Source organism: Anas platyrhynchos, chromosome 1 (assembly GCF_047663525.1).
Source record: "Anas platyrhynchos isolate ZD024472 breed Pekin duck chromosome 1, IASCAAS_PekinDuck_T2T, whole genome shotgun sequence".
NCBI classification, from domain to species: domain Eukaryota; kingdom Metazoa; phylum Chordata; class Aves; order Anseriformes; family Anatidae; genus Anas; species Anas platyrhynchos.
The window spans coordinates 119,971,822-119,999,367 of NC_092587.1; the positions used below are offsets into that span (position 1 = coordinate 119,971,822).

The 27,546-nt window shown below is 33.7% G+C and overlaps 1 protein-coding gene across 16 annotated transcripts in view; it reads right to left on the minus strand.

Annotated features, from left to right (window-relative positions):
• Positions 1–27,546, minus strand: part of DMD (dystrophin) — a 1,236,775-nt gene that overhangs the window by 665,606 nt on the left and 543,623 nt on the right. For 13 of the 16 annotated variants that reach the window (XM_072027522.1, XM_072027514.1, XM_038175527.2 and 10 more), the window contains 7 exons: positions 24,246–24,356; positions 18,758–18,931; positions 17,051–17,206; positions 10,815–10,985; positions 4,579–4,758; positions 2,364–2,492; positions 422–592 (listed from right to left, as the gene is read on the minus strand). In XM_072027522.1, coding sequence (XP_071883623.1) covers positions 422–592; positions 2,364–2,492; positions 4,579–4,758; positions 10,815–10,985; positions 17,051–17,206; positions 18,758–18,931; positions 24,246–24,356 — 1,092 coding nt within the window. Of the gene's footprint in view, positions 1–421; positions 619–2,363; positions 2,493–4,578; positions 4,759–10,814; positions 10,986–17,050; positions 17,207–18,757; positions 18,932–24,245; positions 24,357–27,546 lie in introns of those variants that run through there. The other 3 variants (XM_072027529.1, XM_072027534.1, XM_072027545.1) reach the window with 2 other exon arrangements.

Here is a 27,546-nt window from a genome sequence, read left to right on the forward strand (position 1 = left end):
AAAAAAAAATTCAATTGTGCATTTAATGAAAATTAGCTGCTCAAAATGAATGTACATAAAACAGGCTACTCGTACAACTTTGAAAAGATTAAGAATCTTATTAATTCCTAGATGACACTCATTTTTGTAAGTTAGTGAGGTAACCATTATTACATGTTAATATAAAATCAGTGAACAGTTCTGATTGTGTAATAATGGAAAAAGTCCCTCAATACAAAACAAACACACTCAAACAAGCAAATGAACAAACAAACAAGACAACTTCGACATTTAAAAAAAAAAAGTCCATTCCTAGGTTTTTCATTTTTTCCTTTAAAAGCTTAGCTTTTGGAGAAACTGAAGCCCCGTAAGTAGTCTTAGCTGCACACCTTATATAGATACCATTTTGTATGCATCTCCATATTGAAGCAAGTCTTCCTACCTTTCCACTCTTAATTCTTTGTGATAGAGCCGCAAATCGCTGGTTGAGCTCTGATAGTTTAGGCTCTATTACTTTCCTGCAGTGATCTCCACGGTTTGTCATCAAGTCTACTGCCTGGTCACGCACAGAGTCCACCTTTGGATGCATATCATTCAGCTCAGCCTTTAAGCGCTACAGTCCGTGAGCAAGAGACAGGGCTTGAAGTTAGTAATAAATGCAAAGAGAGAGAAAGAGAGAGAGAGAGAGTGTGCAAAGGAATAGGGAGCAAAACCACAAAGCAAATTCAGATAATTATGCATGAGCGTGCAAATACAGTATAAATACATTAGATAACATTCTCACATACATCCCTTCAAATTTATAGCAGGAATGTATCTACATATCTGTTTGAAGATCTTCGAATGGAAAATAATGGTGAACATTATTTCTAGACAGGTTCTTATCTGCCATAATACAATCCTCAGCATATCTGAGGGTACACTCAATTATTTTATGTCCCTAAAGGTAAGAAGAGCTGCTAATTGTGTAAAGACACTGGAACAGGTTGTGCAGAGAAGCTGTGGATGCCCCCTCCATGAAAGTCTTCCAGGTCAGGTTGGATGGTGCTTTAGACAACCTGGTCTGGTGGGAGCTGGGGGCAAGGGGGGGTTGGAAACTGGTGATCTTTAAGGTCCCTTCCAACCAAAACCATTTTGTGATTCTGTTTGTAACTCACACATTATAGAACTCAATGTAATAGTTGTTGTTCTCAATACTGTTCATGCTCATACTGGAGGTAGGGAAAAATGACAGGATAAACATCAGTATTTTTTTTTCTTTTTTTTTTTCTATAAATCTATCACAAATTAGGAAAAAAAAACAAAAACCAAAAAACAATACTTCTTCTGCAATAATAATTTCAACAGTTGATCAGTATGGGCAGCCATATCATACTACTAGTAGATAGTTTCACTGAGAGTTTCACTGTGAAATGCCTTTGTGCAATACAAGTATATACCTGCATTGATGGCAAAAATAACTGTGCTTTGTACCTTGAGGTGGCAAAATTGTTCAACCTGCTACTAACATCTGTTCTGTAATCCTTCTGAGATCAATGAGCCATTGATTTATGCTCTGCATAAGTGCTGGTTGGAAACTATGACTGCCTTGGAATTTGTAAAGATTTTCTTTAGTAAATGGTATCATTATGTTAGCGCCAGCAATACAATTCTGATTTTGATTTTCAAACTTTTTCTTAGATAATATGTAATGACCACGGAGTTCAAGAGAAGGTAAAATTTCACACTGATTTTGGAAGCAAAAAAAATCCATATAGATCACAACTTGAAGTTGTTTAACAAAGAAGTTGTTTTAAATAAGATATTTTAACAGTCACAGTTACCTTACAAGTCAATTTTTCGTCAGTTGTTCAAATGATGCAACAGACCAAATAAAATCTCCTGATCAATACACTAACCCATTGTTACACAGCTTGTTCACCATATGATATTATTGTTTGTGTTGTTGGATGGGCATCAATGCAAGCAGCATTTAGAGGATTATAACAGTCATATGACAGAGATATCAAATGCAGATACCATAGATACCAGAAAAGAATCACAGGAGAAAAAAAAAAAAAAAACAAACTAAAAATGAATACACAGAAAAAAGGGCTCTGCAGAAGAAGTATCTTTCAGCAAACATAGGTTTAATAAGATGCTGTTCTATGCACCATGAAGTCCCCAAGACATAATAACATATCCAGTTTTATTTCTGCAGGGATTTATCTTTTGATATGTGGTGCAAGTTTATTAAAAATCTACATGCTGCCAGAGGGCAGCTTTATCACAGAGAAAAGAATGTTAATCAATTTGTGATACCTTTCAAACTATGCTAGTTCTGACATAATTCTTTTTAGAATAAAATTAATGTTTTCCAGAAAATCACATTTTTTTTTTTTTACCTTAAGAATTTCCTCTTTTTGCTGGGGCTTTTGCTTATCAGATTCATCCAACAGTATTTCAGCACGATACATCCAAGTCGTGACATTAGCTACTTTCTGATCAAAAGCCTCCATGAGCTTTTGATATTCCTGTATGTGAAGAAGGTAAATACTGCATACAAAAAAAGTAATCAGAACTGAAATAATAGTCATAAGTGTGCCGACTGTGGCAAACATGCATATATTATAAAACTATGATTATTTTATATAATAGCCACTTGTTTTGTGAAGGACAGAATCTATTTTATGTGTTTGCTCTCACTTTATATGTATTATTTCCTTGAAAAGACATTCAAGGAGAGACAGAAGCTTCCAAAGAGACAAGCAGGATGGTGATACAGTCACAGCAAAAAACAGGCATCTGCAGCTCAGTGCGACTGCTGAGAGGAACAGGAAGCTTATAGCCAGGCCTACTGAAGGTTAAAAGAAATTTCCACAAAAACAGGTAGAGAACTCTTTCCTGAGAGCCACTAAAGTTGACTGAAACTAAGTTTGAAACAAAGATGCACTTGCAAAATCACAATCAAGAAAGTTTACTTTGTATATAAACCTTTTACTTACATTTCAATGAACTTCCCTGCTTTCCAACGCTACTTTTTAAAAAGCTATTGTATTATTTGCACTATTGTAGTATCAGTATATATTCTGATATATATAAATATATATATATATTTAAACTTGAAAACCTTTTGTCTTTTTTGGTGAACACACTAGAATGAGTTCTATGCATATCCAACTCAAAATTACAGATGAACTATATCCCTGTGCAGTACATGTTTACCACATAATTGAGATCAAAGATTTTGCTATCACTGTCATTTGGCCACCACATGTACATATATGTATTTTACACTGTTCTAACATCTGTAAAAGACTAACTCCTTCTCCTATACATTTTTTTTTTTTTTTTAATCCTGGGTTCTAGTAAATATTAACAAAAGATTTCAGAGAAGAGAGAGAAATTGATACATATCTATACCAGTCTATAAACTCAATTATATGTTTCTTATAATCAGTTCTACATTGAAGCTGAGCTCCTACATCACACTGAATCAAATTCTTAAGTCTTCCAGATAGAGCAGACATCAGCAGATGCTTGCACTTATATGCTGCCTACAGACAAAGAAGCCTCGCAGTGATGCTACATATCCATCACAGAAGCATTTTCAGATCCACTTGGTCTCCAGTGAAGCTCTAAGACATCAAGCTCTGAAAAGCCAAGTCTTGATAAAGGCTACTGTATTCCTATAACCACTTCTGTTTCTCTGGGTTGAAACTACATTCTCATTCTGTCAGAAATAGGAACAGCATAAATTTTCCAAAGAATTCTTTGGAAAACCTTCTTCGTTTAAGGGTTCAAGCTATCATCTGTTCATGACAGAATCACTTTAAAGGAAGCATTCAGTTTTATGACTACCAGTAGTTCTAAGCAGTTGGGGCTCCTGAGCCTGTATTAAATGTGGTTTAGGGATTTAGTTTGGAAAAGGCTTAATCTGGTCCCCTTAACATATTCCCACCAAAATATGCACAAAAAAAAAAAAAAAAAAAAAATGCCCAAAGGAAGCTCATGGAGTCCTGAAGGACTAAATCATTGATTTTGAACACCTTAGATATATGTTAAGCAGGGCTTCTCATTCACTTGCCTCTGAAATTAATCCAGTTCAACCACACCACATCTACTCTGTGGACCAAAACAACATGCAAGTGGAGACTTACTTCCAAACTGTACTATTGCTGCAAACAGAAATGTTAATGTCACCAAACACAGCCATAGCTGTTGGTATCAATACCAAGACTTAATTTAACTGATTTCAATACTTCTTTTATTCTATTCATATTCAAGGTCATTGGTAAAAACAAGCAAACAAACAAAAAAACATATTTTATTCATCAGGAAAAAAAAAAAAGAAAAACAGTCCAGGAACCACTCAAGAAGACAAGAATGGGAAGTGCTAACAAACAAGACTTCACAGAGCTCTCCCTCTCTCTGTAAAGAGTCTGATCTTAAATATATGCAACGTACTAAAAAAAAAAACAAAACAAAAACCTGATTGTCTTTGTATCAGTGTATTAGATAAGCATATTCTATGGCACCAGAAAAAGCAATCATATGAGGATGAACACTTACAACCAAGTGCCAATATCACCCATGTGGGCACAAACGCATTTTTCTTACCAGTAACAGGTTGAACCATTCCTCAGTACGTGAAGTTACTGCTATCCAATTACTGTTAAGGAGACTGAGTTTATCTTCCACTAGACTTTCTTTTCCTTTCATCACTGTCTTCAAATTTTCTCCTAAATCACCAATGCTCTTAAGATTGCCTTGGCGTTTCTCAATCTCCTTCCGTGTTGCCTATAGTAAGCAGAATAAAACAGTAAAAATTCAGAAAATTAAAAATTCTCCACACCAAGAAGATCAGACAACCTGTAAGCTCATACTAAAAAATACTCTTTTGCTTCCTATAACTAGGGGAAATGTTCTGTGAAGGGTAAGTAAAAAGTAAATTGTTTTAACTCTGATAAAATTGTAAGTGTTCTTCACATTCTCATAATAATTTTTAGTAATAGCTTCATCTTAAAAATTGTGAATTAGCTTTCATTCCATTTTTCAAAATACAGTTTTAATACTTTTTTTTTTTTTAAGTATCTATATTTTACAGTATTTATCTTGAGATATTTAGTTTGCATTTAATAAAATGACATAGCTTACATAATAAATGGGACAATAACAAAGCATTATGATAACATCTCAAGACTCTCGGAACTTCACTGAAACTAGTCTTATGAAATATTTTAATATTCCTTTAATATTTGTCAGTGCAATCTTTTTTTCAGCAGAAACCATGTTCTCCTGTGCTGATAGGTTTCTCGTTTCCTAGCTGTAGAAATGCATCTTTTCATTCCACTTACCTGGCATTTCATTAAGTGAACTAAAATATTAAAATAAGACCCAATAAGATCCATAGACCCTCCAGTCATGAATGACTAAAGTATACATGCAGTGCTACAAGATCATATGACCTCATATATTTCATAGCACCTCCTTACACAGATCTTACAACACAAATCTTACAACAGATTTAACTGATATGTAAGGTCACACAATTTACTCATCATTCATGTCTTAATACGTGTTACAACATGCAAAGGTCCAACAAAAGAAGTAAAGACAATCATATTTAGACAATATCTAAAAAGGCAGGAATTTAATACTAAGCACTGATGGCGTGCTGCAGAGCATGACAATCTCTTTGAATACTCAGAAAGAGGGACAAAGTCCTTATACATAGTATCAGATATAACCTGTATCTAGAGAAAAATTTCTCTGAGCTCCTAGTCACCTGACTGCAATGATGCAGCTATATGTGATCTCTGTTTATGAAATAAAACTCCAACTGGAAATGAAGTGGTCCAAACTGAATACAAACCAAAGTTGAGAGAAAAAGAAGACTGGTCTCCAGAGGCAATGATTTATCTTAGGTAACTTAACACACTAAAAGAAGAACCACTTCTAAACGAACTGCAGTCACAATTCTTCCATCTTAGAATCAATGGTAGAACCTGTAGAACCGTCAATGTAGAATTACTTTATCCCTTTATGCTATCACACCCCTCACCGTCACACATCAGCATGATTTTGTTAATGATGTGTTGCTGGGGAAAGTATAGTTTTCAGTTTGCAATAAAGACGCTACAGAAATTGCTCTCTTAGGTACAATAGCATCTTAATAGTATATCCAAATTACTTGGCATATGTTACATTTAAAACAACTTCTCGTGTCCTATGCTTCACAGAATTAATGATTTAATTTTGTAATTTTATTTCACAGAAAAGATTTTGCATTTCAAGTAAGTGAGAAATTTCTCACATTCTACCAATTTGCTCAAATACAGAGCAATAGCAGAACCGAGAAATGGTTCAGATTATTAACAAACCGTAAACTACAAAATTATATAACCTAAAACTGAGATTTTTTTCAACAGATTCACATCAGAATGAAGGAAAAACAACCTGCCATTTTCCAGTACAATGTCCTTGGTTTCACAATGGATTAAAAATATGATGGTTTTGATTATTATTATTAATAACAATAATAATACTTTACCTTCAACTAGGGATAGAAATTTCTAATCAGTTTTATCACCTTATCTGAACAATTCTTTGCCATTTGGAAAAGAATCTCTGAAGCACATTTACTACGGGTTGTTATTTCCTTTATATTTACATATACAAAAATTCAGATCTGTTTTGGGCTATACACATCAATATTAAGCCTAACTAGACATACAAACAGCAGGATCAGATAATTAAATGTCTGTTAAATAAAGCTTCCATCCAAAAGCTGGGTGTATGCTTTGTGATCTCTTAGAAAAAGGTCTGAGGTAATGGAACTTTGTCTCATCCCAGGCACTGTTCCTTTCACAATAAAGAAATAAAATAAACCAAAGACTAGGTGCACCTCTGGGTAATGGGAAAATTAGCACTCCTGTGTATTATTAGAAAGTAGAGTAACAAATAACCAATGACATAAGTAAGCAACAACACTTTTCCCACCTTAAAAAAAAAAAGAAACACATCGACACAACATCAAAGTGAAAAAAACATCTTCCGATTACTTCAAATCTTAATTATTCAGAGTTCTTACGTATGAAATCCTGGACCCACTGAACTCAACTGAAAAACTAGCAGGGTTGTAAAGACAGCAGGAATTCCACACTGCACTATCAGCTAGGACCTTCCCTGTAGGATATAATGCATTGCATCCCAAGTGAACTAACAATTATTATTTTTTTTTTCCAGATCTTCTAAATAACATACATAATACTTTCTTTGATAACATTTTTATTTTTTAAATTTGACCTTCTTCATCCAGTGACAATCTACTTACATTCTTACATTTTATTCATTCTGATATAACAGATAGCATTGGACCTATAGCTCAGAGGATTTCTGAGCAGTAGTTCATAACAGTAAGACAGCTTTGTAACAAATTAAACTGCTTTTTTTTTTTTTTTTTTTTTTTCCCAGGCAAACCAGAATTGTAGCTAAGTCACAAGGATGATGCTTTTTTTTTTTCTTTTTTTTTTTTGTAATTTAGATGTGTAGATTTAAAAATTCAACATCCACAAAGGAGAGCAGAAAAGGAGCAGAAAAGTTACATATGCCTCCACAAAACCTGTGTATTGTGAATTACTCAAAAGTAATGTTAATAATTCAAATGTCTCTTAAAGAAATGGTGGGATTACAGAATTAATCAGAAACTGACATTATGGCCTTCAATAGCTGATTATAAACATTTATTTGTTTATTCACAGCACATCTTTTATTTTTTATTACATTCTGGCCACTGACTATGAATCGGTACAATTTTCAGGTCATTTTACTTCACTGATTTTATTGACAGGAAATATGTTGTTAAATATATTAGCTAATATAATTCTGAGTACTTCAAGCTAACTTTATACTCACTAGTATTATACTCTCTACCTGAAATATAGCATTAAAGTACTACTTCTAGTACATTAATTATACTGCTGATAGTAGGGAGTGAAAGAGAATTTTTCCTGATAATACCACCTGCCTTTTCCTTTTGGAGAATATGGTTTCCTGGCAATCTAATCTTATCAGGCCCGCTCCTGATTAAAAGACAAATAAACCCCACAATGATTAACGTCTTCCATGATAAATATGTTCTCTAGCTCAGTCTTCTAATTATAAATGAATTTTTAATATAGAATATTTAATGACTATTTTTCTACTCATATGTCATTTTTCTTATCAATTATAACAGAAATTAATTCAAGTGGAAAGATTTAACTTGTCTCTACTGTGCAAAAAGACACAACTCACACTCTTTGGTATATTGCTCATCTCATTTCACGTAACAGCCAACAAGTTTTTGTTCTGTCCTTAGAAAAAATCTAGACGTGCACAAATAACACATTGCCCTTCATATAAAGATTGTTGCTTTTCATTAATGTCATTTCCTGCTCCACTTGGACACTCCTTTTTACTTTTAGGTGTTTATAACTTCAAGACAATGTTCTCATGGATGATTTTGTTCTTCTAACCTCTATATTATCTTTGAACTCCCCTGAGTTCCATTCAGTTTTAAAAACTCTTGGGTATTGAAAAGGGATTAGAAATAAATGCATTAATAAATATAACTGTTTCCTTGTTCTGTAAGGAAAAAAGATTATCATCTCTCTGCTTAGTTAGATTGACTGCTGCACACATCCAATTTTCAGTTCATTCACACAGCTGAGTTCTCCCCCCACATTTTCCATGTTAGTTTTTCTGCATACATTCCAAACAATGGCAATCTGCTGGGCCTAATTCATCTCCTGGTGCATTTCATTAGATTGGTTACTGTCTTCAGCAGCCTACTTATTCAGGAAGTACAAAGACCAAAGCTGTGACATTAAACAGATACTGTGTAGAGCTGCTTCTGGGGACTGAATTATTGATGTACTTTTTTTTTTTTTTTTTACCATGCCACATTGAAATCAACATAGAATTATCAGTGGTGTACTTACTTGTGAAGTCCTCACAGTGATTTTAAAGTGTCCAAGGTGACATGAAACATTTCCTGCCTTTTAGTGGGAGCAGATTATTTTGGGAAAAAATATAATCATATCACATAATATCTGCACATATTATATTTGGAATGATAAGATCTGCCACTGACACTATTTGTTGGATTGTTCAAAATTAAAAGTGTGCTCTTATTTATGTGAATATTGGCTTGGACTTCATAAGGAGAATCAATCCTGATACAGGAATTATGAATACATGCAGTAAATACATAGTTCAAGAAGAGGCAGACGTTTTCATTTGAAGTAGTTTATTCTTATTTTAGTGACCAGCTTAACTGAAGCACTACTGAAGCTGAGGTACTACATGAGGTCAGTCTTATATTAGGGTTTGCACTGGAGTTGAAGCCAAAATTTGGTTGTTACCAGGGTTTTTTTGCAACCCTTTATGTATCATTTCCTCACGAAAATTCATAATACTGTAGCATTAAGAGTAGTAAGTAGAGCAGTTCACCTACTCAATATATTTTTCATGTTAACAATTCTCATTTTAATTAGCTTTTGTTAACTTTTTTTGATTGTTATAAGGTAAAAATATGTTGTACTTGTCATAGCAAAAGTGCGACATAACAAGGACTTCCCACTGTGTAACTGTGCTAATCATCAGACTTTAAGTTCTAATTATGCTATTTCTTGAAGCATTAAGGTTCACATCTAACAATTAAATGATATAAAAGACAAATCTTTCTATTTAACCTGCTGTGAAGCTGTACATGTCTGAATTAACTTTCCTGGAAAAGCACATAGGAACACACAGTTTATATTTCTATCTTGGTAGAAATGTACTGTGTAGTTTAGCAACACGAAAAATTGTTTTTACTTTCTTTACCAGGTAAATGGAATGAGTCATGGACTAACTAACAGGTTAGTGTGGAGGCATGAAAAACCTCCATCATCATCTAATATAACATCTGACATATTATGTGTGATAAGATCACAATATTAATCAAAACTGATGAGAGGAACTGTGTAATATGTGAAGGCAGCAAGCGAAAATAAGAAAATATCATGCAGGAATGAGGTATCTTAGGGATACCCCATAGGTTTTGTTCCAAAGTCAAAGGAGTAATAGTCAAAGAAGTAACTGTAAAACCTGATCTTTACATATGCTTGGACATTACTTTTAAAACACTGTCATTCTTAAGGACTGATGACAAAAAAAAAGACTCCATATCTCACAAAAGACTTGTAGGTGTTTTTTGTTTTGTTTGTTTTGTTTTCTTCTAGATTGTTTCATAAATTATCAGTGTTTTCCAAGGCTGAAGGCATCTTATCAAAGGGTTAGTGAGAGCTTGAAAGGGGCAGTTAAAACAAAACAAAAAACCACACATATTCAAAAATATACAGGAAACTAGAAGTCAATTGTACACCAGTGCCTGAAACCACTACAGCCTTTTAAAGAATTTATAAAGTTGCCTGCACATTATTCAGGACCATACCTATACAGTATGATGAAACTAGTAAGATGGTTAAAGAATTTTTCCTATTAAGCAAAGCTGAAGTGTTTTTTTTTGTTTTGTTTTGTTTTGTTTTTGTTTTTGTTGGTGCACAAATAAACAATAATGTTTACAGTTTTTTGTTGTCTTGTTTTGAAATTATGAAATTATATAGGAGCATATATATACATAGTACATATACATACATATACAAAATACAAATAAAACTTTTTAAGCATTAATGTTATTGCAAGATAATGTCTTAACAGTTACAAAGTTCTACTAATTAAAATGCTAGAATTTTTATTCTCTTTATTGAGCTTTCTTTAATATGCATAAACTGAGATATATAAAGGTACACTGTGTGTTGCAACGTTACCTTGCCCCAGGCAATTTCAGCATCCAAATTGCTAGGCATCCCCTGCACAGATGATCTCTTTGTCAATTCTGCATCTGTCACTGCAAGCCATTCTGTCAGAGCATTAATTTCTTTTCGTAGCTTCCGGGACAATTTCAAGCACTTCTCTAACTCTTGCTTTTTTTCTGTAACCTGCGGAAATAAAACATGTGTTTCTTAACTCTTCAGTCTCACTGGTTTGATGAGTCTCACAGTATATTCTACGTGTCACTTTCATATAAAATCTTAACTTGAAATTTTACAAGCCAAGTTGTACTTTCAATATATGTATTTCTTTAGTTCTCTCAGTATCTGCATTTTTGCTGCTAGAATACAAAAACATATAACAAAATGCAAAAACCTATAACAAAGACACGTGCATAAAGAGGCTAGTCCGAACTAGCAGAAGACCCCTGCAAACCCCCTCTTCTCTTTTGAAGTCATGAATAGCAAACTAATTTAGAATAGATTAATTAACCGGCTTTCCCTTATACACAGCCTAAATGTTAAAATCCTACAAGGAGTATATTTTCATACAGATGGCTATATAGTCATATTGAATACTCAACATTTTCTATTTGTATAACTACACCATATAGAAGAAAAAAGACTCTCTGCCAAACAACCCCCCAAATCTTCAAGCACAAAAGTCATCGAATGATGTCAAACTAATGTAGCACAGTTAAACTTAAATTTTGAACTTCTCAGAATACTTTCTTGTCATCTGAATAACAGTCTTTAAATGTAGTATTTTTGCATAGGATTGTTTTTTTCTTCTTTTTCAAAGCAAACAAAAAAACAGTGGAAACATCCACCATTTGTAAATATTTTCTATGGTTTAAAAACATCTATTTGGTTTACTGTGGAACATACAGTTTGCACTACATTCTTTGGTGTGTTCTTTATTAAAGCTCTCTCACACACCTCCCACCACCTTTAAAAAAATGTGTCTGCAACTTCAGTATGATGCATGTTGCTCCCAGCTCAGAATCAGACTCACACCCATCCTGCAATAGGAACACTTGTAACTTGGACAGATCTTGTTTTCTTTCATAAGAGGACAGGAAAACCAAGGTATCCTCAAGTGTCCCCATGCAAATCTGTTTGATATGAACTAAAGATTATGCATCTCTGTTCCAAATAAATCAACAACAAAAAGGTAAAATAGGTAAAATGTACCTTTTCCTAGAGATCTGCACAAGCAGTTACTATGAGTAGGCCATATTACAGACTTTTTAAAGGAAGATTAGTCTGTAGACTGTAATCCTAAATTTCTTTCCCACAGTCCACAATCCTCCATCATAGTCCTCTCTCTACTTCCTCTTCATCTCCTGTCTGTTTTGTCACTTCTAGTTTCCTTAGAGCACCAACCCGTGCTCACATTTGCCTGTAACCTATCACCCAGCTCAAGTCCTGTGAAATTGATTCTGGATCTTTTACTTCACCACAGACTTATTTGCAGAACCTTTATGTTTTCCTTTACACTTTCCAACCTTTATGGTCCACCACTGCTTTCCAATCTTCCAGCTACCCATGTTCACCACTTCACCCTCAGAGCTTCTCAGTTAGGATTTTCATATGCTGAATATTCTGGATGAGAAGTAATATGGACAATATATGTGCTATTTTTAAGGTTCTTTTAAGCATATTAGCTTGTGTCTGGAAGGAAGGCTGAGTATCTGTCTTGACTGTCCTGTAATGCATTTTGGTTAAGGTTCTGGGGGATGGGAGGAACATAGTCTTCACTACAAATCCCTGAGCATGTTCAGGAAGAGAGGTAAGTTTCTGAATGTTTAATAGGGCAAGCAGAAGACTAAGTGAAGGGGTCTCACATAGGAATTTACACCACAATTGGCATTAGGAGATCGCTAATTAGAAAATATGAATTAATAAATTATGTTCTGCTGAAATTAAAAAAAAATGAAGGTGGATTGAAAGAATGCAGTAGGTCACAAACATTTAAAAGAAATAACGCTTGTATTTCAATTAGTAATTGAGATTGCAGCCACTGATTTTTATTAATGTATTTTTTAATTGCAGTCTTTGTCTCCCTTAAAACAGTAAAATCATTAATAAAAGCAAATTAATCTTGAATAAATACAAGCGTATCATAACCAGAACTTCTAAATTACGCTTCCATTTTTGTTGCTTACCACTGCCCATATCAAGACCCCGTTTTTGCTTAATTTTGTACACTGTGATTAATTTTACTGTTTCTGTTTTTTTGTTTGTTTGTTTGTTTGTTTGTTTGTTTGTTTTTGGGGGGGGGACCTGCAGGGGACACTTTGAAATTTTTCCCCATCTTTACATTAGATCTTCTCCAAAAGTACAACCACTGGCAGCCTGTACCATTGTCTACAGCACTATCAGGTATCCAAAACTGGTATCATTGCATTCGAAAAGTATGATGGCTTTTGAAAAAATATTTGTATGGCTCTATACAGCTCTAAACTTTGTATATACTGTCAATATGGTTTAGTGGGGACTGTTAGTGTTAGGTTAGAGGTTGGACTCGATGATCTTGAGGTCTCTTCCAACCTAGAAATTCTGTGATTCTGTGAATAATAATATATTATTCACATGCACACTTTGTATATATGGAGGTTACAAATTTATCAGTTCCTGCTTATACTTTAAACGTAAAGATGTTACTTCTAAAGACAAATAGGAAACAGTGCCACCTTAAGGCCTTCTGTTTCAGACAGTGATATTAAACATACCATCTCCATACATTTACTCTATATTTTAAAACTATTTAAGCTATGTTAATTGTTTACTTGCAAGAATCTTTGTCTATAATAATAAAAATACAATGAAAAAAAACAGATATTTAAGAAAAAAAAAGAAGAAAAACAAACAAACAACAAAAAAGGTATTCCACATCCAAATACAGCTAAAGTTGAATAGTCTTAATTCCTGTGCAGCACTGGGCTTGTGAGAAATCACTCTAGCACGTACTGCCCTTTGGAGAACAGTGAGAACATTATCACTGTCACTTTGTTTTAGAGAGTCTAGCCCCCTCTTCTGCTGAATTATCATAAAGTGGTTTGTGAGCATGCTACAGACCCTACATCATAGCTACTCACAACTAGCACACTACCTAAGCTGTACCTATTTGTGTGTATATGCATACACGTGTTTCTGCCAAAGAGAGAACAACGAATTCACAAATGAGTGAACACAAGCACAGGCATGGAATACTTGCATTAAATGCAACCACTATCACATGACATTTAGCCACATTTTGTTTTCTTGTAATTTCATTTCAAAACTACTTACACTGAGGCCACCACTAAAGTTTCAAAATTATTCATTATGTTCTCAAAGCATATTTGGCTAAAAACATAGGGCAAAACTTCTGGACAGACGAAACTCATGCCTAGACCAAAAAGGGTTTTAAAATCTGATACTACCTAATCAATTGGGTTTATTGATAGGAATAGATGTCCATATGTGTATATGCTAAAAACAACAACAACAACAAAAAAGCAAATTTAAAAAGCAAACAATAAAAACAACAAAATTCCTCTTCTTAAGGAGAAGTACTTCTAGGTTCACGGTCTCAAGTATTGATACATAAAATATACAGCAAAACTCAAAGGTGTTGTACAAAATTCATAGAAATTGCTGTAATTTATCTGTCCTCTTCTTACTTAAGAGTGTCCTCTTACACACTCTTAAGAATGTGCTCTTAAGCATTGTTTTAAATATGGGTGACCTCCTGAAACACTATACATGAGATCACACAAGTGAGTCTACACTTGAACATGTGTTTTCCCTAAGGCTACTCATTTCAGTCCTGAGATACTATTAGTTATAACTACTTTTTTTTTTTTTCTTCTTTTTTTCTTTTTTTCTTCAAAAGGAAGGCCATGGTTCTCCAAACTCAGTGCAATCTATTAGGACTGAAAATGGCTAAGTGATTATTCTAGTTCTCTAATTTTGGGCATTTGTGACCTTCTAAAACCATCAACTACCATTATATGTGTAAAGTGAAAAAATAAATCTAGGACAACAAAGGTAAAAACAACACTACAGATTTTTGAGAGACTTTAGTTTTCAATATTGCTCACTTTAGATCACTAATGGCTTCCTAATGGCACATTTTTATCCCTTCATTATTTGAGAGGTTTTCTCAAATAATGGCACCTGTCTAGCTGCAGCTACATTCAATACAATGTAGGAATAAATGCTACAGTCCTTTCTAAAATAATGGAGAAAACAAATATATAATCTCAAATGATAGCTATCCACACCTTAATGAGGCAGACTTTTCAGTTTTCTTTACACTCAAAAGCTTTATGTCTTTTAATACCTTTATTTTCTAGTAAGACCGAGAACTGCTTTGATTCAAGTTCCCAAACTAGTATTTTCTTAATTACATACAGATAACACATAAAACAACAACAACAACAAAAACACTTGTTTTTTGCTGTTGCAGTCAGTGGGGCTCAAAAATCATTATGTGCTAAAAACACATACTGATTGTTTATTCATTTATAGTTTCCCAGAATTTATAATATATATATATATATATATATATATATATTCTTTTCATCAGAGGTGTATAAATTTTAACAATGAACAGACAACCATAACTGGCTTTCACAGTCTTCACACAGCCACTTACTGCACCAAATTTACTCTAATCTTAAAGTTTTTAGAAGTTCTGTGGATAGTTCTAATGAGGGCAGGAGGAGGAAAATAGATTAAGGACAGCTGTTAATTAAATTATTTGCATGAAGTTTTCTTTAGGACAATGCCACAGCTCCTCTTCAGAGCTCAACAACCTTTATAGGGGATTGCACTTCGGTAGCAGGCAACACATTCCATAGATAACGCAGACCCAGAATAAAAAGCCTTCAGGAAATGATGCAATTTTTATAATTTTTGGTCACAGTCTTGTTGATACTGGTTGTAGGCTGACTTTCCTATCATCTGTTTAGTTGACCTTCAGGGAAAATTTGAGTGAACAAAAAACATTGTTTTGTTAGGAAGCATAGCGGCATCTTACTATATGTGAGTTGATACAGAAATAGATGATGTAGAAATAAAAATTATACACAATGAAAGACAATGCTTGGGAAATAAATGGAGATTGTTTCTATGAGGTTATTTACATATAACTAACTTATCATTGGCATCATAAATTAAAAAAACTGCCACATTTTGAGAACTAGTTGTTGCTGTTTTTCTTTTTTTTTTTTTTATTTTATTTTTCTGTGGGTGAAGCTGAAGTAATTATTTTTTGAAGTAATTATATGAAGTACATATTGGGAATGTATTCATGTACTCCTCCTAATTATATGCTAATACACACTGAGTGGTCAAACTGAGCACTGTACAAATGCCAGAATTTTTTAAAAAACAAGTTTCCTAAACAATTATATTCCAAGGCAACGCATTTCTCATGACAGAGCTCAAAGGATGATCACTGTTGCTCAACATGAAGAAATGTAATGATCCCTACAGAATAGAAGATGACAAATGACCAATTTCTAAAAAAAAGCTTGCTCATATCTGATATCTGACATGTTAAACAGTTATCTGACAGTTATTACACACACTCATAAAAAATATTCTATGTGATTTATATATTAAGATATAGCAAACAGCTAAGTCAGTGTTTTCCATGAGATTTAAACCAGGGAATAGTTATGACAAGCACCGAGCATAGCTGTAGTTAAAGTCAGGAGTGCAGATGAAACAAAGCATAGTGGTACACAAATGCCTTCTCGGGAAAGTTGCAATAGCAAGAACTCATGGTCAATTTCTGGGAAACAACAAATAGAAGCAAAATACTTAAAGATCTGTACAACCAGAGGCAGAAGAAAATGAAACCTAGAATTCTCTTTTATCAAGTAGCTCATTAGGGAAAAAAAAAAAAAAAGTTATCAATTCACAGAAAGTATTTTTCTGACATGAAGTGTTTTGAAACTAGTGACTGAGGCATTAAAAGGAAACAATACCTACCTCTGTCCCCTCCACCCAAACCAACAAAATAATATATATATAAAAAAAAGTAAATACTTAGAAAGTAAAATTTCAAACTTGAATAAAGAAATTTTATACTTTTTTTCTATTTTTTTTTTCTCAGCAGAACTGAACAGCCATTCTGATGACTGCCTTTGCCTCATTAACTTACCACACCAAGATTATTCTTCAGTTTGCCAGTTAAAAAGAGAGCGTAATTTTGTATTACAAAATACACAGCTTACCTTTGCACCCAATTCATTATATTGCAACTTCAAAGCTGTAAGCCTTTCATCCAGTTCTTTTGGGTTCTCTGTTTGCTGCTTTTGAACAATCTGCCTCCCAGTTTTTATCACTGTTTCCACTTCAGACTTCACCTCACTCAGACTTTTATATAATTTCTAGTCAAATAGAAATATGAAAGAGAAACACCCCCATTAAAAGAAGAAACACAGAAAAGATAAAGCTATTAGAAAGATGCATTAAAATTCTCTGCATCGTTTGCTGCCTAAGAACACCCTCATGCATGACTCTGAGCACCTCCCACTCCCCTTTGAAAACTGGGGAGTTGAGAGTGCTCATCAGATACCAGGAGAAAAACTCACCCTGAGTGTGTATGTACCAATAAACTGTAATTAAAAGTTTTTGAGAAAAAAAAATAAATCACTTTTTCTAAATCAGAAATCAAATTAATAGAATGGCCTATCATTACCAATATTATTTTCAGACATGTCAGCAAATGTAAGAGTAGAAATGTTATAGAAAATACACACTTTGTCAGAGAATAATGATCTAAAAACATATTCCTACAACTTGATAGCTTTGGGGCTACAAAAGGTAGCTACTGAGTGAAACTAAGCACAAGACTTCTAATTACCATGTAATTCTGATAAAAATATAAACTTAAGTGTAACTGCATTTTTAAAAAGCACAATATGTAAAGAAATAGAATCAACTTGTTCCACACTTATTTTTTAATTCTTACGTTTAGGTATGAAAAAAGTTAAAGGGAAGAAAAAAAAATCTGTCTTCAGGCATGCCAGAAAACAAACAAAACAAAACCAAACCAAAACAAAAACAGCTGAAGACAAGGATCTGATTGCCCTGATATTTGCTGTTCAAATCTCCATTTTACTGTTATCAAAACTGTGTTCATCTTTATCTCTACTTCTTGTCAACAGTAAGGGGATACAGGATTACAAGGGTATTAAAGTGATGCATACAGATTTTTCCTCGTATTCTTTAGGACATATTCAGGTATCTTTTGCTCTTGTACCATAAAAAGTCACAGCATGACATCTCATGAAAGCTGTTTTGCTCTATGTTTTGAGTTTCCTGGCTAGAAAACCAGGCATTGCATGCATTGCAACCCCATATATTATGGAGTTCCATGCCATTAGGACACGGTGGAAAATAGGTCACACCCATGAAAATAAACTCATATGCAAGATGGGAAGGGAGGATTAAAAAGAATTCCTGATTTATATTCTAATATAGTGGAATTCACAGAATCACAGAATATTAAGTATCCTATGTTTCTTTGTCATGATGGAAGAAGACAACACCATATAAAAAGGAAAAGTTTACTTTTGGACTGCTAGAGAAATATTATCAATATTACCAAGCTATATTACCAATATAGCTTGGCAAGCTCTGAAATTGAACACAGTTTTAAACATATAAATGTTCTTCTAACCTCATTTGCAAACAAGGGAAATTGGACAAGGAAGATAAATCCCTTCTCTCTGTCTTCTCCACCTCCTAACAATATCCCCCTCCCCCCCAATGAAGTGTTAAATAAAGAGTTCCTAATACTTGCATTGCATAACTTTCCTCTTAAATCTTTCTCAGATTTCCTAATTGCTCTCACAAGTATACTGAAATCATAGCTGAAAATACTATACATTCAAAGGACTGAACAGACAGGGAAGACAGTATTTTTATCTATTCACCATGCAATGATCCAACTGTGATTGTACTACTTCCTGCTCAACACTGTTCAACTCCAACTTGGGCACCTGCAGTTTCACTTCATCTAAAATTCTTTTACATTCTTGTAGACGTTGTTCAAAATTGGCTGGCTTTTGAAACAAGCGAAACTTTATGGAGACATCCTGCAGCTTTTTCTGAAAAGTAAACAGGGATGAATATTAAATGTCAAATGAAATCAACATTGAAGACAAGCCTTAGATTCATTTCAGCATGCTTAGAAAGCATTCTCAATCAGCACAGTTCCTCATTTAAACATTTGAAATATTTTTTGGGGAAAATACCAGCAGCAGAGAATCTTGGTCTGTATGAGAAGAAAAAGATAATCCAGGGCACTGGATGCAGCAGAGACAGGGACAAAAGAGCCTGTATAATGGACTGAAGAAAGGGAAAGTTTTCATATTATCCAGTAGGTATAATGTTGGGGATGGGAAGAAAATGGAGGTTTAGAGGCTTGAACATAATATAAAGAGTTCTGCAGTGCATGCTCTACCATGTTAGTGCTTCTTGGTATTAAGAGTGAATTTTTTAGTCCTTTAAACAAACTCAAATAAAATTGCAATTGCTGGACTGTAAGTAGATCTAATGCAAAAATTTAAACTATAAAACTGATTTATATTTCAATTTAAATAAAAGCAATAAGAAAAAACAAAAAAATAAACAAAAAAAACACACCGCCATAACATAGAGGAAGAAGAAACTTATCTGAAGGCAAAAAAATCTATGACAAGCATGGCTCCTAATTTCACAATTTTCACAATTTGTTATCTTTGTCAATTAATTACATGTATATTGCTTATTCACGTGATCCTTACCATGGGGGGAGGGAAAGTAATTAGAAATAAAGAAAAGAAAAGGCATTTTAATTAGCTACAGGATTAAGAACTCATTTCTCTTTAGAAGTATAGAGCAAACTACTAGTAGGGTAAGTTTTTCTACTGTTTGAAAAATAGAACATTACTAAGAAATGGATAATTAATTAGATAGGAGCTCAGCATTTGCCAACACAGTTTTGCTATTTTGTCTTCAAATCTTGGACACTTTATACCAATACACTGTTTTCTGTACTATACAAACTTTAGAAGAACTATAATAAAGAACTATGCATAAAAACATTTGGCATTATTTATTATTATTATTTTTTGGGGGGGAAAAGAGAAATTATGCTTACCATGTTTATTAGAATTCTATGAAAAATCCAGGAATCATATTCTAATATGAATATATGAAGACAATGCTAGGTATCACAGAAACCTTAATCATAGAATCGCAGAATGGTTTCAGTTGAAAGGGACCTTAAAGATCACCTAGTTCCAACCCTACTGCAATGGGCAGGGACACATTCCACCAAAACAGGTTGTCCAAAGCCCCATTCAACCTGCCAAAGGATGGGGCATTCATAACTTCTCTGAGCAACCTGTTCCAGTGCCTCAGCACTCTCTCAGTAAATAATGCCTTCCAAATATCTAATCTAAACCTACACTCTTTTAGCTTAAAACTGTTACCCCTTGTCCTATCACTACACTGCCTGACAAAAAGTCCCTCTTCAGCCTTCTTATAGGCCCCCTTTTAGGTACTGGAAGGACTTAGATTTCTAACATTTCTTTCTGACAACATTCCTTATCAAAGTCTCTTAATGAAGTTGAGATCCAATGGGGTAAGGAAGGAAGTAGTTCCATGGATAAATAAGTAAACAAATGCATAGGAATAAGAGACAGAATTTGAATAAATGGTCTCACTTTTTTCTTCAGTGTGTTAGCATACACTAAATTCATAATTAGTTCTTCTTCTTCTTGTGATACTTCAACTTGATGATCAAGTCATGGGGGAAACTTGCAATGCCCCATCATTATCTGTTAAAATTTGTGTTGGTCAATACATTAAAAACAACATAGAAAAGAGAGAGAATGATGATACTAGTGGTAGAGAAAATGAAAGTCATCTGTGAGGAGTCACTGAAAGATTGCAGAGTACTGCAGGTCTACAGTAGAAAAACAGGGAAATAGTGTTTAATCCTGCCAAAATTAACTAATGAACATCATAAAAAATAATAAATAAATAAATAAAACACCAACAAACTACGCTTTATATACAAGTGGGACCTAAATTATCTAACAGAACTCTCACTGGAGTTATAAGAGAGAAGTATAATAGTTACATTATATACTTACATATCTCTCACAATTAAGAAAATACCAGGGCAACACTTAAAAGCAGCCGAAGAAAACAAATTGGTTATTTGAAACATAAGAAACAAAAGAGAAAATACATGTCACTGTATATGAGTCACTTTATAAAGCCAAACACTGTGCAGTTCTTATCTCCTCATCTCAAAAACAAACTGTAAAAATAGAAAATGTGTAAAGAAGAATGACAGGGCAATCAAAGCTATATATTTCAAGGTCTTGGTATTATCTAAACATACTAGTCAGTCTGGAAAAGAGACAACCAAGGGTGAGTAAAATTAGCAGCATGCAAAAAGTTGAATAGCAAATGACATCTGTTTCTCAAAATCTGTGAAGAAGGTGACACCAAATTAAACTTCTGCACAGGAAATACAAGATGAACAAAAGGAAGACTTTTATTCAATGTGTACCATTCAGTTAAATCGTGCTCAATGAACTTGTAGATTCTAGCAGTTTACAAGAATTCATAAAGCCATTAGATATGTGTTTTTAAATACCTCTGACCCAGAAGATTGTCAGCTGCAAATCACCGAGGAAGCATCACTAAATGTTCACGTTACTTATCACTGACTTCTGGCTACTGCTGATGACATGGTATTGTACTAAACAGATCTTTGGTCAGAAGTAACATGAGAATTCTTTAAATGTGTATAAAATGTAGTTAGCCAAGTGTATTTCATACCAACAGCTGAACTGATGGCAGTGCTCAAACTTTAGGGTCAGGTAAACTTGGCAGGCCTGGATAAAGGAAGAGCACAGAAACAACTGAGGGGAGAAGAGGAAAGACCACAACTCAGTATCATTCATTGTTTCTTTTGAGAAAAATAACTTGGCTAGAAGCTGTACTGGGTCTGGCTGGAATGTTAACTTTCCCTGCAGCAGCCCTGCAGTACAACAGTGCTGTACTCTGCACTAACAGCAGTGTTATCACACCAGTGTTGTGTCTACTGCTGAGCAGAAGTGGCACAGCATAGGGCCTCTCTCTAACCCTCATAGGGGGTGGGCAAAAAGTGAGAAGAGAAACATCACCAGGGCAGCTGACCTAAACCAACCAGAGGGATATTCCATACCATGTGATGTCACACTCAGCAATAAAAGGTGGAAACAGGAAGAAGAGGGGAGGGGTGGGCTCTTGTGAAAACATCAGTCCTCCTCCCGAACACCAGCTACATGTGTTGAGGCCCTGCTTCAAGGATGTGGTCAATCATTGCTCATTTTGTGGGAAGTAGAGAGTAATTTCTTTCCTCTGCACTTCCACATAGCTTTCATTTGTTTTATTTGTTTGTTTTCCTCCTTTTTTATTTTCCCTTTCCCCCTCCCTTTTCCCCTTTCCCTTTTTATTTCCCTTTAGTTAAATTGTCTAGTTCATAATAAACTTTCTTTAATTATTATTATTATTTCCCTTTAATTAAACTATCCTTATCTCAACCCGTTAGTTGTTCTTTACTTCTCCCCCTCCTCATCTAAAGAGGGGGAGTGAGAGAGCGGTTGTGATGTTTAGCTGCCCAGCACGGTAAAACCACCACAGAAGCACAAGATTTGTATTAAATCACCATGGCAGAAATAAATTATTATTTTGCTAATTCTACCTTTTCCACTTAACTTCGAAAATAAGAATTCTCAACCTATGATAATCCAAAAGTCAGGATAAATTTGGTCACTGAATGTCTGTTTCACAGTTTAACTGCAGTTTCAGAATTTCACTGCAGCTGCTTCTTTTCCTAATTGTTTATTTTCTGCCTAGATGGTTGAACTAATATTATAATGAATATTTAAGACAGATAAGCATTGGTTAGCAAAAAAGACAAATGCTTTTGTTATTTATTTAAAAGTGAGTATACTCTTCAGTAAAAAAGTAAGTAAATATAGATATTATGAAATCTGGGAAAGAATTCAAGGGAGCTCACTGGCCTAAAATCAAATATACATATTTGGAACTGATATTCTAGCATTCAGGCTCTTGGGGCATACTTATATTATGCATACACTAAGTGTGATCAACGTCCACGTAAATTTCCTAGTTTTTGTTCATATACATGTATTAGCCAGTGTAAGTGAAACAGGTTTTCAAAACCAATTTGTCAAAACTCAATCTGATATATCTGGTCATCTAAAGAAGCCTTTAGAGGGGAAAAAAATATATCTGCACAAAGATAGATTAAGAAAAACAAAATACATGCAAAAATGGTAGTGCTCCTTTGCATACTGTTGAATTTATAAACATTTAGATACAAAGTCATCTGATGCCTACACTTTACTTTTGAAATACTGGCAACATGGTTGACATGGAGACCATCAGGAGGTGAGTTTGTATGAAGGAAGACGGGAACATAAGGAAACACAAGTATTCTCAACAAAGACAAGCTAGTCCTGTAGATGAAACATTGCAAGTAACTTTTTCATTTTGAATTAAATAAGTTTTAAAAGGGCATTCATTTTATTCATAATAAAATAAAAAACTGAAGCTAAGATACCTAGAAACATTTGACAGAGATGAAGAAAAATATGGTCTTGTTTACAATGAATGTCATAACCAAATTCTTCATCTTTCCCAATGAATGATGGCATTGCTAATAACAATGGTAACAACAGTTTGTTTTGCAGTCTGGAGAACTTTGGCCAGAAACAAAACAGTTAAGAACCCAACATGGATTAATCAGTAAAAACGTGTATTGTTCTTAAATGTTAATTAAGTCTCCTTAATTAAACAGAGCTCTCTACATCTATTAAGCTAGATGAAATAATGCATTAGTTAACACTTTAAATCTATGACTGCAATGCACCGCTCAGAATAATAGACTTTATTATTCTTCTCCCACCACTCATTTTACACTGTGAACTATAAATGAAGATGTATGAAAGACAGGACAAAGACATATTTAAGATTTGGTTCGTGACAATTTAAATGCAGTTCTGCCAAGCTTTCAAAAACAGTATCTTTAAATATTTTCATGTACCTCAAAGGGCATATCAAAAAGCCCCTGCAGGAACTGCAGCACATTCAAAACAACCTTCAATCAGCATCCATCCAAGCTGGTTATGCCAGCTATGTCTATTCTAAAACCACTGCCAACTAGTTAGTCAGGTTGTAATAGAAAGATGGGCAGAATTGTATACATTATCCTTTCTAATTTCCTGATTAGAAAGGAACAGCTAAAACTAAGATATACCTTCAGAATATTTCACACTATAGTAACAATAGTAGTAACTAAGGCTGTTCGTTTGCATGACTGAAGTAAAAATGGAGGAAATAAAATTTGCATACCTGTGCCACATCGATTTGAGACAAAACTCTTTTGGCAGTATCTTTGCCCTGGTTTCGTTTCTTCATTTCTTCCAAGCTAATCTCATGGCTTGTTAATTCAGATTGTATTTTCTATTGAAGAACAAAGACTATAGTCAGAAGTGTTTCAATAAAATGTTTATCTTGTTAATATTATTTGGAATAGTTGACTTTGAAGCTTATTATAGGTAGTATGATGTATACTGGATTACTAGAGGAAATTATTCAAAGAATTACTTATTCACTGCCCCGTAAATTATTCAGTCTAGTTTCTTCTGATCGTAATGAAACCTTCTTCTCCTTCCCAAGCATATAGCTCTCTGACATGACAATAATTATATAATATTGCTAAGAGAATTGTAATTATACTGCATGCAAAAAATAAAGATTTCTTTCTTCTGAAGGAAAGCAACTATTTTCATTGGGAAGAAAAGCAAGAATTAATCATAGAAAAGAAAAACACAAATAGAAAAGTGATTTGCTTCACTATTTTTGTATTTTGTTTATAATTTTCACGACATCAGCAGGTGACTTGAGCGAAATCTGATCAAAGTATCCTGTATGTACATAGCAAGTATTTTCATTTCTACTTGTCATGGTGATTTACTGAATGGACAGTAATATATAGAGCAAACTACAGAATTTTATATATATATATATACATATATATATATATATATATTTGATTTGAGAAAGTATGGAAGGTCAATTGAAAGGAAAATGCAATAGCAAAAATGTTTATTTAATAGTTTATTTTGTAATATTTATGTTCTCCTTGTCTAAGTTTAAAATATTGCCCTTGAGGTATATTAGAATTGTAACAAGATTATCTTATGTGTTTGAGTAGCAAATGGACCATATTTTTGGTGGTGACTTGCTCTTGGTGGAGATAGCTCTTGAAGCTGAATCATTTCTTGATGTCTTGGAAGTCAGAACTATATATACAAGTAATGTATATAATGCTACTGAAATACACTACGTCACATCCAATATTTCAAATGCTTCTGTTGTATTTTCCAGTTTACTTTATTCAACTGCACATTGACACCAGGAAGCAAATAATTGAATGATTCTTATCTGAATATGTCAGAATAGCACAGAACAGATAAGTAGTAGTGTTTATGAAATCAGGTATTATGGGACACTGCATGAAAATTGATAATTTTTTTTTAATTGCTCTGCAGGTGAGAGATGAAGCATAACCTACTCTGACACCAAAATATGGAATTAAGGAGGAAAAAGACATTACAGGAATGCTTGAAAGAAAATGAGTAAGGTTTATAGCATGTAATGATTTTCTGTATTTGCCACTGCTATTCACAGTCTCAGAAGAAAGATTAAATCAGTCCTGAATATAAGACAATTCATAACACCTACCTATGATGCCCCTGTTCATTCAATTTCAACATGATTGTTTTGACTTTTTTTCATTCGCTTTGACTGGTGAATTTATTACATGGATTTCTTCCAAATGTCCATATGAAAACATTTATTTTCATTTCAATAATCCCACCTCTGCTTTCCTCGGTAGTTCCTGTCTGTTTTGTCTTTTAGTAAAGATTAAAATCTTTGCAATGTGAACTGCCTTCATTTCTAGAACATCACAACACAATGTAGTATATGTATATATAAATAACACTGTAATTAAATTATCGTGTCTTACAGGTTAAGGATGCTCATTTTCTATCTCTGACTGGCATTTTTTTACAGACAGCTTATGAATTTACAAAACATATATATGTATGTGTGTGTCTGTATATATATGTAAATACAATTATTTTATTATATTTATATATATATATACACACACATATACGACCAAATGAACAGATTTTGCCTATTGTCATGAAGACCACTTTTAGAACAAAAAGATTTCAGTCTCCAGGGCATGGAATACTTTTTTTCCCTGAATTACTAGTCTTAATTTTAGAAAGATGGACAGTGAAATGCAGAGTATTGATATATTAACAAAAAAAGAAAGCAGAAATTGGCACTATAGCTAGTTGAAAACCCTTCCTATCTTCAATCAGAAAAAGGAAAGACAAAAGAACCAACATAATTGTTTGTCTCATTTGAAAACTGAGAGAATGTGGTACAAATCTAAGTGCAATCTTATGCATCTAGAACAGCATTTAGAAAAAAAAAAAAAGCTAGTAGGGATAAAAGCAAACTCTGTAATAACACTTGCAACAGAAAGCTTGATTATATGTCATTTCCCGCTACCTGCTACCATAATTAGAAAATCAGTCATGATATATACAAAAACAAAGAAATGTCAGTCAGGAATAATCAGCAAAATTATAACAGTGGAAAGTAATCTGGAAAACAAACAAACAAACAAGCAAAAAAACAGCAACAAAGACATAAACCACAAAATACACACATCTCTGGTATTTAGTTAAAAAGCAAGCAATTTATTTATAATCAAAGGATAAAAATACAAAAATGTATTAGTATATCTTGAATCAATATTGTAGAACAATGGCTGCAAAGATTAGGTGGGGTCTAATATGCAAACAGATTTTCGTATGAGTAGTGTTGAAAAGACTGCACTATGAAAACACCTTGAAGTTCAGTTGATCTAGTATCACCAAGTTGCAATAAAGTTTGAAAGACATTCAGTAAAACATTAAAACATTGGGGAAACTGCTTTCTCATGGCACAGATACTACCTTCTACCCCAGAACTGCAGGAAACCTTTTGTCTGCTCCTTACAAAAGGAAAGAAACTCTTTTGGCTCTGCTATTTCAGGAATAGATTAAGGATCAAGTATTATACCGCATGCTATGCTCCAAAATGTCTTTATTTTACATTGCCTGACATCGTTGTATGATATTTCATGATAGTTGCCAGAAATTCATAATGCAGGGAGGACTTGTAAGTCAATATTGTCTATGCTGGCAAAATCAGCAAATTAGTAAGTTCTCAAAAGAACTTACTAAAAAATGCTTATTAACTAGCTCCTTTTTGACCTCATCTTCTACATACAGCTGAACAAAATAATTCTCAAAATTTCCAGCACAGTAAAAGTAGATACAAATACCTTTTACATTAGACATTTTATGAGGTAGAGAAGCATGTAGTCTTTGTCTCAAAATGTTAGTCTGAAGACAATGATGCATGGCATTATTCTTGTCAAGTAATACATCGCATAACTGAGCAACTCTGCCATTATATCATCATATTAACTTTGGTTTGAATATACCACAATATTTTAACAATGGATTAATAACTATCATTACTTAGAAAATAGTAAGGCGTGTAGTGCTTATCAGTACTGAAC